General features: G+C 40.2%; 1 protein-coding gene across 1 annotated transcript in view; it reads right to left on the bottom strand.

The window, feature by feature from the left end:
- The window catches only part of si:ch211-266k8.4 (rab GTPase-activating protein 1-like), a 113,902-nt gene that overhangs the window by 85,662 nt on the left and 13,423 nt on the right, over nucleotides 1-14,817 (bottom strand). The window contains exons 7-9 of the mRNA XM_060838652.1: nucleotides 7,970-8,093; nucleotides 6,870-6,939; nucleotides 5,348-5,462 (exon numbers count right to left, since the gene is read on the bottom strand). Of these exons, the coding sequence (XP_060694635.1) occupies nucleotides 5,348-5,462; nucleotides 6,870-6,939; nucleotides 7,970-8,093 (309 nt within the window). The remainder of the gene's footprint in view (nucleotides 1-5,347; nucleotides 5,463-6,869; nucleotides 6,940-7,969; nucleotides 8,094-14,817) is intronic.

The following is a 14,817-nucleotide window of genomic DNA, read 5'->3' on the forward strand; positions in this document are numbered from 1 at the left end:
TCCTATTAAATTTCCTTACAGACCTCCCTTGCCACCTAACTTCAAAAATTGTGTTTACATAATATCTCAGGCCTTCTAAAGTCAATAACTGCTTTTTCAAGTACTAATGGAAATATGAGCGCCAAATCAAGGATGGCACCTTCCAGTGTGAAAAAGCACAAAATAATGCCAATTCTTGTTGAGTGTTTGGGGTGGGGTGGAAGGAGGAGATGTTTACAAAGGTTTAAATAAAAATATTCCCAAAGACAATCAGTGCATAGCTAGCCACAATCTCAATTTTCACACTGCTTCCTTAACTGGCATAAGAGAAAATTGCAAGTTTTTGCATTTCAAAAGCACCTGTCACAATCTTCAAACCCAAAGTGTAGTTACTGTTGTACTGTGGAAACACAGAAGCCAATTGTATACAGCAAGGATCCACAAACAGCAATGAGATTATCAGATGATTTGTACTCAAGGAGTTTGAGGGATGGATGTTAGCCAGGACAGGACATCAGGGATTACTTGCCATTCATTTGACAAAATGTCATGGAATCTCTCACATGCTTCTGAGTGGACAAACAGGGTCTTACCTTTATTCCCAATAGACAGCATCTACAATAGTACAGCGCTGCATCAATGGAGTGTAGTGTAACTTCAAATCAAAACTGCTCCTATTACTATTCTATTAAGTTAGAGTACAAAATTAAAAGGATGTGCAGTATTAATTGTATATTAATTGTGTTTAACAGCAGGCAGGTAATGGACATTAACTTCAACCCCTCCTGTTGGCCCCAACAACCTGAGTATGGATCAAAAAAGCCACATTCGGTTACAACCTTACATCGTTGGGTATCTCTTTTGTATTTCAATTCATTCCCAGGATATCAGCATCATGAGCATAGTCAACTTTTATTCACCGTCCCCAATTGCCTGGAGATGGTAGTGAGCGGTCATCATGTACCGGCACAGTACCTGTGTGAAGGTATACCTACACTGCTACTAAGGAGGTACTTCCAGGATTTTAACTCACTGACAATAAAGGAATAGTTGACATTGTTTTAAGTCAGGATAGTAAACGATTTGAAGGGGTTTGTGGAGATCCCCATGCACCTGTTGCTGTTGTCTGTGAATGGTCAAGGTCATAGATTTAATTGGCTTGGTTAATTGCCCACAAGTGTTTCCTTTAATTATACATAATTGGTTGTATGAAGGGTTAAACTCATCTACTCCATACATACACAGACATCACAAAGAGCTGCAGTGAATAATATCCAGCAAGCAGTGTAGAATGCAGTATTTAGTAAATACGACAGTGTAAAGTTAGTTGCTTTTCATTTCCTTCAGGAAGTTGCGAGCAAGGGTCTCTCATATCCCTCAAATATTGCAGAATGAGTCATGTGTGGAATAGTGAATGTGAGCTCTCCTCTCCCGCCTGCCAAACAAAGCAGTAACGTTCCTACTGAAAATACAACCCAGGGAAGCAGAGCAACACAATTCTCAAATCATTTCCTTCCTGCACTTCACAATTACAAATTGCATTTCACATCCTCAGGCCATCTCAAAACTCTTTACAACCAAAGTCCGACTGCAATTAACTTTTCTAGAGAGGTAAATGTGGCAGTCAACAAGGTCACAATAGATTCTGTATATGGCAACTGAACAAATCAGTAGATCGGCCTCCAATTACACTAGACAAGGCAAGAAATATCAAGAATTTGCACCTTTTTTCAATAGTATCATCTGGGAAGGCAATGGACACCTCATTTTCATGCCTCAATGACAATGCAGCACCAAGCCTGTATCTCCAGATACAAAGGGGAAAAAAAAATCATGTAACGTGTCTTACTGACTACAACCCAGTAGTTCTGACATCCTTCATTATGAAGTGCTTCGAGATGTTAGCAATGGCACACATCAACTCCAGCCTTCCAAATTGCCTTAATCCACCACAATTCACCTACCATTGCAATAGATTCATGGCAGATACCATTTCCCTGGCCCAACACTCATTCCTGGAACATCTGAATAATAAGGACACCTCAGAGTATGGACTTTAGCTCTGCCTTCAACACCATAACTCCAACAAATCTCAAGCCCATACTGTGAGACTTAGGATTCTGCTCCTCCTCTACAACTGGATCTTCATCTTTCTGGCCTGCAGACAGCAATCAGTGAGAAGAGGCAACAATATGTCCTCAGCAATAATCTTCAACACTGGTGCTTTGCAACACTTCATACCTCAGTTCCTGACTACACTCCTTATACACATAACTTTGGGGCCAAATTCAACCCTAACTCAAATTTACAAATGTGCTGCAGACACCTCCATAGTGGGTCAGATCTCAAACAACAGAACAGTAAAAGAAAAAGATGGAGAGCTCAGTGGTATGGTGTAAAGCCATCAATCTCTCCCTCAATGTCAGCAAAATGAAGGAGCTGGTCATTGACTTCAGGAAGCAGAGTGGCGGACATGCCCCTGTCTGTATCAATGATGCTGAGGTGGAGATGGTTGAGAGCTTCAAGTTCCAAGGAGTAGACATCACCAACAATATGTCCTGGTCCATCCATGTTGACGCTATGGCCAAGAAAGCACACCAACACCTCTACTTCCTCAGAAGGCTAAGGAAATTTGGCATGTCCACAATGACATTTTTAATAGATGCATCTTAGAAATCATCATCTTCAGATGCATCACAGTTTAGTATGCAACTGCCCTGCTCAAGACCATGAGAAATTATAGTTGTGAATGCAAACAGTCCATCATGAAAACCAGCTTTCCTTTCATTGATTATGTTTGCAGCAAGTATAGACTGAGTCAAAGACCTCTCTCCCACCCTGGTTATACTCACTTCTACCCCCTTCCATTAGGCAGAAGATACAAAAGTTTGAAAACACGTACTAACATATTCAAGTACAGCTTCTTCTCTGCTGTTATCAGACCTCTCATTAGAGTTGATATCTCTCTGCACCTTCTCTGCAACTGTAACCTACATTCTGCATTCTTTTCTTATTACCCGGATGTAAATCAGATATGATTTGTCTGGAAAGCACACTAAACAATACGTTTCACTTTCTCTCAAAGATATGGCAACAATAATAAATCGAATCAAACCAAACCAAACAGTGCCAGGCAACACTATGGCTGGAGTGCTGAAGACTCATGTTTCAGAACTAGCCATGTCAGGGTTAAGCTGAACCAATACAATGTGGAAAATTGCCAAAGTATATCCTGTTTACAATGTTATTGCCACGTCGGTTAACTCTCAATATTTCACAAAGTGATAGGAAGTGTCACTGACAGTGTTGTCAAGCAGTACTTGCGCTGCAATAACTTGTTCACTGACTCAGTTTGGGTTGTGTTAGAGCTAATCACCTGCTGGGCTTAAGCCAAACAAGGTGAAGGAGAAGGGTGAGTGCCCTTGATATCAAGGAATCTGACAAAATTGATATCAATAGAGATGGAGTGGGACACACTTTATCATAACACCCAGGACAAAAAAATGATTGCAGTTGTTGGAGAACAAAGTACCAAGGCTTGCAACATGACCTTAGGAAAGAATACACAGCCTAACTTCCTTCAACTGCTTCATTAATGACTATGGTATGTGTCAATAACTGTACAGCACTCAGCAATTCTTGAGGTACTGAAGCAGTCAAGACATTAACAACATTCAAGACTTGGGTTGATAAGTGACGGATAGTTCAGTTCACTATAGAAGGTATGCTTCACAACTGGAGGTACTTTCATTACAAGTGTCAAACAGGATGAAACTAAAAGTTCACATGCCACTATTTTAAATGAGAGGAGGGTTGTTCACCCTGGCTAATCAACATCACAAAAAGGCAGCAGACAATTGGACCATTATTACATTGTTGTTTGTGCAAGTTTACTGAGTGTAGATTTCTTTCTGCATTTCCTACATTGCATCACTGGGTACAGTGCAAAAATACTCAACTGGCTGAATCTGCCTCCATCAACATGTGGGTAATCACCATTGGCCCAAAACTTCATCTACTGCAATTTTTAGAGCAAGCTCCACAATGGAAATTATGCAGCAAATAACTCATCTCCCAATTCCCCAAAGCCTGTCCACCAATGTACAAGTCAATGTGAGAGATACTTTATACTTGCCTTGTAGAGTGCAGTTCCAACAACACTCAAGAACCAAGTATCATTCAAGACAAAGGAAACTTCTGGATTAGTGCATCACCTTGAAAATTGATTTCCTTCATCACCAGAATATACCATCTAGAAAATGCACTATATCAAATCATCAAGGCTTCTTCCACAGTAGCTTTAAATCTATGACCTTTACAACAAGGATGGACTACGGAAGATAAATTCCCTTTCAAGTTACACATGAAAAATGTATTGTGGAGCCAACCCAGGGACCAGATTATTTTGGAGGAGAAAGTGAGGTCTGCAGATCAGAGCTGAAAATGTGTTGCTGGAAAAGCGCAGCAGGTCAGGCAGCATCCAAGGAACAGGAGATTCGACGTTTCGGGCATAAGCCCTTCTTCAGGAATTTTGGTTATATAAATATAAATTATATAAAGCAGCCGAGAACAGTTAAAAGTAAAAAGGTTAGGCTTTTAAGGACGAGACTTGGGAATTAACAATAGGAAGCAAAGAAGTGGCAGGGATGTTAAATAAGTAGGTTTTATCTGTCTTCACAGTAGAGGAGGCTGAAGCACATGAAAGATGGAGTGGATGTTTGGGCAAAAGGGGAGAAATGTAAAGACAATGAAACTAGAAGAATGGGACTCTTCACAGGATGATGATGAAATAGAACAAAGAAAATTTACAGCCCAGGAATAGGCCCTTTGGCCCTCCAAACCTGAGCCGAATGGAAGATAAGGGGATTTTTGATAACAGTGTGTAAAAGCTGTCTTTTGGTCAACGAGATTATAAATTCAACAATATAAAGAATTTTCAGACAATTTTAAAACAAGAAATACAAGACAGGTTTTTAGTAATATGGAACTCCTGTCCAAAAATATTGATGGATACAGAATTCATGGGAGCTTCAAATAGAAAAATAGACACACAATTGAAAATGACAAAAAAAAAGGAAAAATCAGAAGAAAGGTTGGAAGAGAAATGAGATCAAGTGGATACTTCTTTCAGAGAATCCACATAACACGATGGTCTGAACAATATCTTCTGTGTTGCAAAGTTCTGTGGTTCTAGACAAAAAGCATATTAGTTTATAGCACCGGCACTGCACCAATGACATTGGATTATTCTCAGGTTCTCGGTGATGGAGGCATGTCGGCTTGGACATTCTCTGCAGCTGCAGGGGTCCATTCTATTATTGGTTTGTATAAACAACTAGTAAGATTCATTTTGCAGTATTGCTCTTACCATCGAGAATGATTAGATCCCAGATGGCCAACACCGAATCCCAGCAAGGCAAGGATGTAAAAAGAGTCAGGAACCAAGTGGTGATGAACAGTAACGGTGCCACTTCCAAATTCTCCTGCCAAAGATTAAGCAACGTGTCAGTAAATACTGTTCTGAGAAATGTGATAAGGAGGAGTGGTTAAGCATTAGCACTCTCAGACAATACATTTTATGATCACAGAATTCCAAACTATTTACTATTAGTTACAATTCAAAGACATGTAAAGCAGACAGCAAAGAAATCAACCTTTCAGCCCTAATGATTGGTGCTGGAGTTAAAACACATCTACAGAGGAAGCTCAATCATCCAACATTCGATGATCTGAATATCGGGTTATCCGGCAAGATCGCAAGGTCCCAATGTTTTGCTAAACTATGTTATCCGGCATTCAATTATGCGGAATTCAATGAACCGAACTAAATTCTCCCTGCCTGTGTCCTTCGGATAATCGAGGTTCCTCTGTATACTGTTGGCCACAACTACTCCTCGATAGTAAATTCCATATGTTTAGCTCTTTAAAGTGGTTTCTCCTGAGGTCCCTCATTTATTGTCTAAGGTATTTCCTCAAGACAAGACTAACATCCAATGATGTTATTTCCTTGAGATAAAAGACTAACATTCAATATGTTTCAAATTGATTTTTGCATGTTCTTATGGATACTTACACAAAAATATCTTCTTTTCTCCACCTTTTTAAAATAAAAATGACATTTCATTTATAAACATTTCCTTGTGACGTGGTTGGCACTGGCAAGTCTGTGTGAATCTACTATTTGATGATGCCCTGGAGATGTTGATTTGGAGGAAGATACTTGGATTGAAGAGGACCTTGCTCCAGTAGAAGCAATAGCATGTGTTATTGACCAGACAGGAGCAAGGATTGTAACAGCTGGGAAAAGGCACAGATCCTGCAAAATCAAGTAGGTCAGGAGGAGGAGATAGGGGCCAGAGATTGGGCACTGCAGGGGACAACACTGGTATGAAGTATGAGATAACGTTGTGACCCGGAGGAGTGGCAGAGAACTAGGACAAAGGCAAATCAGGAGGGGTAACAGATTTGTGGGAGTGAGCAGACAGAAAACCATAGAGGCAACATCAAGAAATTAAAATCATAGATTTATGCATTAATTGTATAAAAGAGATGGAATCGCTGCAGTTTTGGTATGCAAATAAGCCTTTTGTTAATTTCAGAGAGGTAATTGAGGAAGACAGATATTCACTTAATCTCTCCAACTGGCCAATATTCTCTACTCATGTTTCAACATCACAACTTGATCTAGAGGAGATCCCCAGAGTGAATTGCAATTCTTTCATACATTTACAATCACGGTTGGTGCTTTGGGGAAAAAAAAACCCTTCAACTCTGAACTAAGGGAACACAATGCTTGTATAATAAGATTGGGCTGTGCTAGAGACAGCTGGACTAGTAGCAAAGCCTGACAGAAAAGGAGTTGAGCATCAGGTCTATTACAAAGTGCTTACCATATGTTGCCAGAGGCAGGGCATTCGATGTTTCAGCAGCTGTTGAAAGATTTTGGCATGCCTTTGGATTCTGTAAAGCAAAGAGTTATCTTTCAGTCATCACAGGCAATGCAACAAAATTTAACAATTTGCATTTAGACAGCTTCCCTAAACAAAAAGCCAACCAAAGGGGGTCTGATACAAATGCATTACTAAATGAAACTTGATAGAGTCATGGAAGGAAACATTAGGACAGATGGCCAAAAACTTGATGTAGGAATTAAAGAGGATCTTCTAGGAGGAGAGGGTTCGAGAGGCAGAGATTTAGTGAAGGGATTAAACAACTTTGCACGAAGACAACTAAAAGTATGGTCAAATTAGATTGGGGATTCGCAAAATGCTGGAAGGAGACGAAAAGTTCCAAACATTAACATCCAACCTGGGCCCTTTGTACAGGAGGACTGCCCCTAGAATGGCCAAAGGAGGCCCACTGGGCCCTTAAGAAAGGTCAACATGGAGGGATAAGTGGTAGAGAAGTGGAGAAGTTTAGAAAGGGAATTGCAGAATTTAGGGTCGAGGCAGCATGGGATTGTGGTGTTAGAGATTACAGGCATTGAAAGTAGTAAAGCCATGGAGGGGTCGGATTTGAAAATTCATATACTTGTGCTGCCTGACTGGGACCATATAAGTTACCATGCACAGGAGTTATAGGTAAACAGGACGGTGCACAAGTTAAGCTACAGGCAAGAGTTCTATGACTTCAGGTTTATAGTGGCTATGGTAATTTATTTGTTGAAGTTTATTAGAGCTTGCTCTGCACAATGTTACTGTCATGTTTCCTACGTTACATGGGTGACAATCAATTACTTTGCTATCTAAAGTATTTTAGGATTTGATGAGGCCATGAAAAGTGCTAAATAATCTTTGTGAATAAATCGGTGATTGTAGTTTTAAAAACCTGATTGCTTAACAAATCATGTTTCAGCAACACAGTGAGGACAAGAAATAGAAGCCAGATTCTCAATGACAGACGTGATAGACACAAAGATGCAGTAACAGAATCAGTGTGCCACAGAGACATGCTCAGATGCAATACTGAGACACATACACAGAGCACATACGTATCTAAAGAATGTTCATAAAATCCAGCCAGGTACTTGGGCTTTTCCAGGAGGACAACCAAAGCCCAGAAAGCATCCTCTTCTTGCATGTTCATTAGGAGCATTGCTGCTATGTAGGACATTCCTGGCAAAACAAGTCAAAAACAAATTGGGTCCAGAATTCACTATTAAAAAGCTGCATGCATTAAATTTTTAAAAAAATTGTTAATTTTCAGAGGAGTCATTTTAACTGACCCTCAGGTAGGAGATGGGCAAGTTCAAGCTCGATTCTCCACTGATTTATTTGTTCAATAACTTGGACAGGAGGTAAAACGAAAAAGCCCAACCACCACCACAGTTCCTGTCGAAAAATGCAACACAGAAGGACCCCATTGTACTTTTCCAGGGTTTTTGAAAAAGCTATTAACCCCACCACCTTCCTCAGCTCCTCTCCAAAAACTTATGCATATTCAAATATTTATCCATTTCCCTCAAAAAGTCATTTTTGAGTCCAATTCCCTTCTTTGTCCCATCAACCTGCTGCACGAAAAAATGCTCTTAGCATCTTCTGTGTTCTTTTAATGATAGCCTTAGTGTAGTTAAGATAATTGGCAACATAACCAGAGGGGAGATGAAGAGACATTATCTTAGACAGTGTGTTATTATGCTTTAGAACACACAGCCTTAAGAGCAGTGGAAACAGATTGAAGAATACACGGAATTGGATAAGCACCACACTTGACAGGAAATAATTTGCAAGGCTGTATGTGGGTAAGAGCACAGGGAGTGGGACCAATTAGATTGCTTTTCAAAGAGCTACCACATGCAAGGGGTGAATGGCCCCCTTCTGCACTCTATCAATTGATTGCATGATTTCATTGGCAAATTCACCAACCACATTTTCCCCAACTTGCCCTCATCAAAAACTTGAACACCGCATAACACTTCTCTTCGATCATTCACTTGGCTGTTTCAACAGCAGGAGATCCTCAGTTTCTTCACTCAGCACTAAAACCCTCTCAACCCATTCGGAGACATCTTTCCTTTCCTTTCTCAATGACTTCCATGTCCTCCTCAAACGAATACACTAAAAAAGGTGGCTAAAGTGCTCAAACTGCATGCTACTCAATGAACTGAGTAGGTTTATCATCACAGTAGGGATAGGGAAGTACAGCAGGGAAGGTGAGTTAAGTAGTAGCTGGAATGGCAGGATGGGTTTGAGGGGGAATATGACATCTCAAGATAGCATTAGAATACAGAACCAGATGACTGCTAGCTGACTTCTAATGAGTTGCTACAAGTTAACAAAAATTTGCCCATTTTTCATAGAAGATATTTGTAATCAGGTGGGTAATAAATGGAACAGAGTCAGAGATGGAAACAGACCCTTCTGTCCAACCCATCCATGCCGACCAGATATCCCAATCTGATCTAGTCCCACCTGCCAGCACCCAACCCATATCCCTCCAAACTGCAAATGTGTTGCTGGTCAAAGCACAGCAGGTTAGGCAGCATCTCAGGAATAGAGAATTCGACGTTTCGAGCATAAGCCCTTCATCAGGAATAAGAGAGAGAGAGAGCCAAGCAGGCTGAGATAAAAGGTAGGGAGGAGGGACTAGGGGGAGGGGCGATGGAGGTGGGATAGGTGGAAGGAGGTCAAGGTGAGGGTGATAGGCCGGAGTGGGGTGGGGGCGAAGAGGTCAGGAAGAGGATTGCAGGTTAGGAGGGCGGTGCTGAGTTGAGGGAACCGACTGAGACAAGGTGGGGGGAGGGGAAATGAGGAAGCTGGAGAAATCTGAATTCATACCTTGTGGTTGGAGGGTTCCCAGGCGGAAGATGAGGCGCTCCTCCTCCAGCCGTCGTGGTGTGTGACGGCTGGAGGAGGACACAACTACACGACGGCTGGAGGAGGAGCGCCTCATCTTCCGCCTGGGAACCCTCCAACCACAAGGTATGAATTCAGATTTCTCCAGCTTCCTCATTTCCCCTCCCCCCACCTTGTCTCAGTCGGTTCCCTCAACTCAGCACCGCCCTCCTAACCTGCAATCCTCTTCCTGACCTCTCCGCCCCCACCCCACTCCGGCCTATCACCCTCACCTTGACCTCCTTCCACCTATCCCACCTCCATCGCCCCTCCCCCTAGTCCCTCCTCCCTACCTTTTATCTCAGCCTGCTTGGCTCTCTCTCTCTTATTCCTGATGAAGGGCTTATGCTCGAAACGTCGAATTCTCTATTCCTGAGATGCTGCCTAACCTGCTGTGCTTTGACCAGCAACACATTTGCAGCTGTGATCTCCAGCATCTGCAGACCTCATTTTTTACCCATATCCCTCCAAACCCTTCCTATTCATATACCCATCCAAATGCCTTTTAAATGTTGCAATTGTACCAGCCTCCACCACTTCCTCTGGCAGCTCATTCCATACATGAAATGGTTGCCCCTTAGGTCTCATATCTTTCCCCTCTCATCCTAAACCGATGCCCTCTAGTTCTGGACTCCCTGACCCCAGGGAAAAAAAAGATTTATCCTATCCATACCCTTCATGATTTTGTAAACCTCTATAGTCTTTATAGATAAGTATATATGTAACATTGCAAAACACTTCACAGCAAATTTATTACATTTTATATTGGAGTTTGAAGGAGAGAAATGTTAGCTCACAGACTAGGAGTATTCACCTGATATTTGGCACCAATGGACCTTTTCGGTCTATTTGAAAAAGTAGTGAGGATCAAAGTTTACTGTTCCAGCTGAAAACAGTTACTTTGACTATTAACAGAATGTTACCCATTGAGCCATGTTGATAAAGATCTGCTCTTTAGGAGAGAACACTGAACACAGTTCTCTTATTCCAAACAAAAGTCCGTACACACAGTTCTCTTATTCTAAAGTGCACACCCATTTTTATAGGCTATATGATTCTGAACACTCAATTATAGGCGCCAAAATGGATGATCAGTTGGGAGGTCTGAATGCTGAAAGATTTTGATGCTGCATTTCTTTTCCCCAAAGACCTCATTGAAATTCCATTTATATCATTATAATCACCTGCTCCTTCCAACACCAGCACACCTTGTTAGACTGTGAACTTGCAAGACACGCTGTCACAACTCACAGGCCTCCTCCAATTCACCTTCCACATTGCAACCTGTTACCACTGAGATGAACAGCAGACTCATGCAAACACATCCATCTGCAATTTCTGGTTCACGTCACATAAATTCCTGACCAGGAAATACAATCGCTGGTCCTTTTCTATCACTGGGACAAAAATTCTGGAACTCCCTCTTTAACAATACTGTAGGTGCACCTACATCATCAACCAATGTCATTACTGCCTTCAAAAGGCCCAAGCTAGTGTTGGGTAATAATGTCATCAAAAATCCTTCTAAGAATAAACATGCAAGTATTAGTGACATTCCTTGGCCCTAATATTAAAGGCAAAGTAGCATGGTCAGGGCAGTGCCAGGATCTTTTGAGGTTGAAAGCAATTTTGGTATTGTCTGGCCCCAATTGTTTCAAGCCCATCAAGGTAACAATTGACACTAATGACCTGGGGCAAGTGCAAGCATTATTAGAAGGTGGGTCAAGCATAGGGAGGCCACTGGGGTGTTTTTCTAAGAAATTAAAACAATGAAAAATAGATAATTTCAGTGTTAAAAATAAAATATTAGCTGTTACACATTTACTGTGGCTACTCGGAGACACTTATAGACTGATCGTAAAATCTTAGTCTTTGTGGAACAATTAAAAACCAGAATGTCAGACTATTTCAACGCAGTTAGCTCTTGCAACCCTATACTTAAAGGTTGCCTACATTGTTGGAAAGGAAATAAAGTAAATGCTGATGATTTGTCTAGAATTCATCTTAGCTTTGAGTACCTAGTACTGGACCTATCTATTAGTTACATTCTCATTCATTGTTTGCGTGTATGAGTAAACGTGCCTCAAGTTTAAAAAAACTATTACATTTTAAAAATGGCATCCCAATCTTCCTCAGGTATTATGAAGGTATTTCCATTATTACATTTTTTAGGTCTACTGCTTAAAAATGGAAAGACAACAGAAGTATATATGTATTTTTCTTTATAAAATAAGTTTGGTATTAGGATACTTCAGATTGTTTTAAGACAGTTACATGGAAATCAAATGTTACAACCTAACTGCTTAGACTTGTTCAAATGAAGTCACTTATGGTTGTCAAGAGTCGTGGCTATTTGATATTTTTCAGATGACATACGCAATCTGCTGAGAGATGTCATCCAACTCATTCTTTTCCAGTTTTGAAAAGTCTTCTGAGAAACTTCTGGAAGACTTCCTTGCAATATCTCATGAATGAACTGTTCGTGGGGAAAACAATTCAAGAAACAACCGTGTGTCCCACGACATCAGTCTGTGTATGCCAAAACAACATACTAATCGCTCTCTATAATAGGTCATAACTTTTTTATTCATAAAATAACATTTGGTCAAAGTTCTTTTTGTACAGGGAATGTTCCTTTCATTTTTCTTTAAGTGATCTGTATGCACATCTGTTATAAATACGTACACTTCTAAATAACTTGTCATACGCTAGTTTGTGGATTTCCATTTAGAACTGGATAGATTGGTCTATATAATTGGTTATATGGATAACTGTGGAAAACAAACACATGGTGTTACTAGTAGAATAGTGGACTTCAGAGAGTGAACTCGTCTTGCCTTGGACAGAACAGATACTTGCTTTATTCATTTACAAAGCTTTTAATTTACAAATACTGTACAGCTCCAACACAAGAAAACCTCTATCAGTGTGCTCTCATATAAATGAGCATTAAGTTAGCACCAAGTTAATACCCACCACTTATTTTTAACCAATCAACAGATATACAATTAGCACTCATAACCTTAAAAATAGAGGGCTCAGCCCTCTGATAGAAGAATCTACAGTATTACTTTGAAGAAAAAGGGGGAGCTCTTTCAGTATGTGATTAATATTTACTTTTCAGCTAATGACAAAAAAAAGACATTTCTTTCATTCTTTGTTGTTTGTTGGACAGTATGAATTCACTGTTATGCTTCCTACATTATAACGTACAACTCTAAAATTTTGCTTAGTTGACTGTAAATAACTGTGGCATATACAGAGGTCATGAAAGGCACTGCAGAAATTCCATTCTTTCACTTCATAAATATTCTAAGTGCTGCCAATTTATTTACTGTTCAAAATTCTGTGTGCCACACTATAAAACTCTAAGTTGTGGTAGCCTAAACTTGCCAACCATGATGTTTGTAGCTGCCCACAAGTCGATTGCTGCCACATCCTATGCACATATCATGCCATAAAGTACAAAGACATTGCATTTGAATTAAAGCAATCTTTTATATTCCACCTACTTTAGTACTTAAAGGTTGCCTACATTGTTGAACTAAAATTTCAATTGTCACATTATGACTTGCACAAAAACCAAATTTTTGAAAAGGTGAAAATATAAATTTGCAAACTCTCAGGTTGCTGTAGCAGCACTAGAGAATTACAGCTCAATTTCAGAAGCCTATTATACACCTGCAAACAGAACTCAAAGAGCTAACTGAAGCTGTAATTAAAACATTAACTAATGTAAATATCCTATCATGCCAGTGCTTACTGACCTAAATTGACTTCCAGTTAGTCAGTGCATCCAAATTAGATTCTTCCACTTTGAGCTCAAATGATTCCATTGTCTTGTCCCTCTGAAGTCTTCTTTAATGTTACATGACTTTAACCCATAGATATCCCCATTCTTATTCTGGCCTCTTACACATCCCAATTTCCAGATGTCCAGGACATAAGCTCTGCATTTTTCTTCCTAAACCTCTATAGCTTCTTATCCTTTAAGACATTGCTCAAAGCATAGTATCTTGACTAAGCTGTGGTTACATGCCTTACATTGTCAAATTTAGTTCTACAATGCACCTCATTATAGGCACAATGCAAATATAGTTGTTGCAATATTGTTTCTGTATTACTTCCAACGTAGGCACATCTAGGTTGGCAATAGATTGCAGAGTGAGCTGAGAAACATGCTACTAGTTCCCACAAATTCCCTCTGCTAGATTTCAGCTCATTATTGGTTTTCCATTCCAATACTCTAACATACCGGTCTGACCAGGACATGTTACTTGACACTTTCACCTGGTGCACTCCTTGCAACATTATGTTAAGGTAGGATGGATTAATTCAAATAAAAAGTGAGGTCTGCAGATGCTGGAGATCAGAGCTGAAAATGTGTTGCTGGTTAAAGCACAGCAAGTTAGGCAACATCCAAGGAACACGAAATTCGACGTTTCGGGCCAGGGCCCTTCATCATCTCCATTCCTGATGAAGGGCTCTGGCCCGAAACGTCGAATTTCCTGTTCCTTGGATGCTGCCTAACCTGCTGTGGATTAATTCAAAATCAATCAGGGTTTTACCTTAATTATATAGAATCCAGGGGTAGTGCAAGTGCTCTTGGATAAACTATTGGCTGGTTTAAAAACAGAAAACTTTCATATTTAAAGCCTTAAAAAGATATTCAACTGCAAATATCTCTGCTTGGTAAAACCCACAATTCTCTCTCACTTTTTCTAAAATACGAAGTGCTCAATTTATAACCAGACCTTAAAAGAATTGTTCTGTTAGCTGGAGCACTACTGCCCTCTTTTGGCAGATAGCTATACACACACAGAACAGGGGTTTCAGTCAAGTTCTCATATTTCCGCTAGTGGACAGGCTTCTGAAGAAACACCAAGGAGAGTTCTTCAGGGTACCATTGCAACTACTTAATAATTAGTATCTCGCTTAGACTTCCAACCATGCCCTTAACTTTTAAATCCACAAAGCGTACACCAATCGAGTTACTTTCCAGAGA

The sequence above is a fragment of the Hemiscyllium ocellatum genome, chromosome 18 (genome assembly GCF_020745735.1).
Source record: "Hemiscyllium ocellatum isolate sHemOce1 chromosome 18, sHemOce1.pat.X.cur, whole genome shotgun sequence".
Classification (NCBI taxonomy): Eukaryota; Metazoa; Chordata; class Chondrichthyes; order Orectolobiformes; family Hemiscylliidae; genus Hemiscyllium; species Hemiscyllium ocellatum.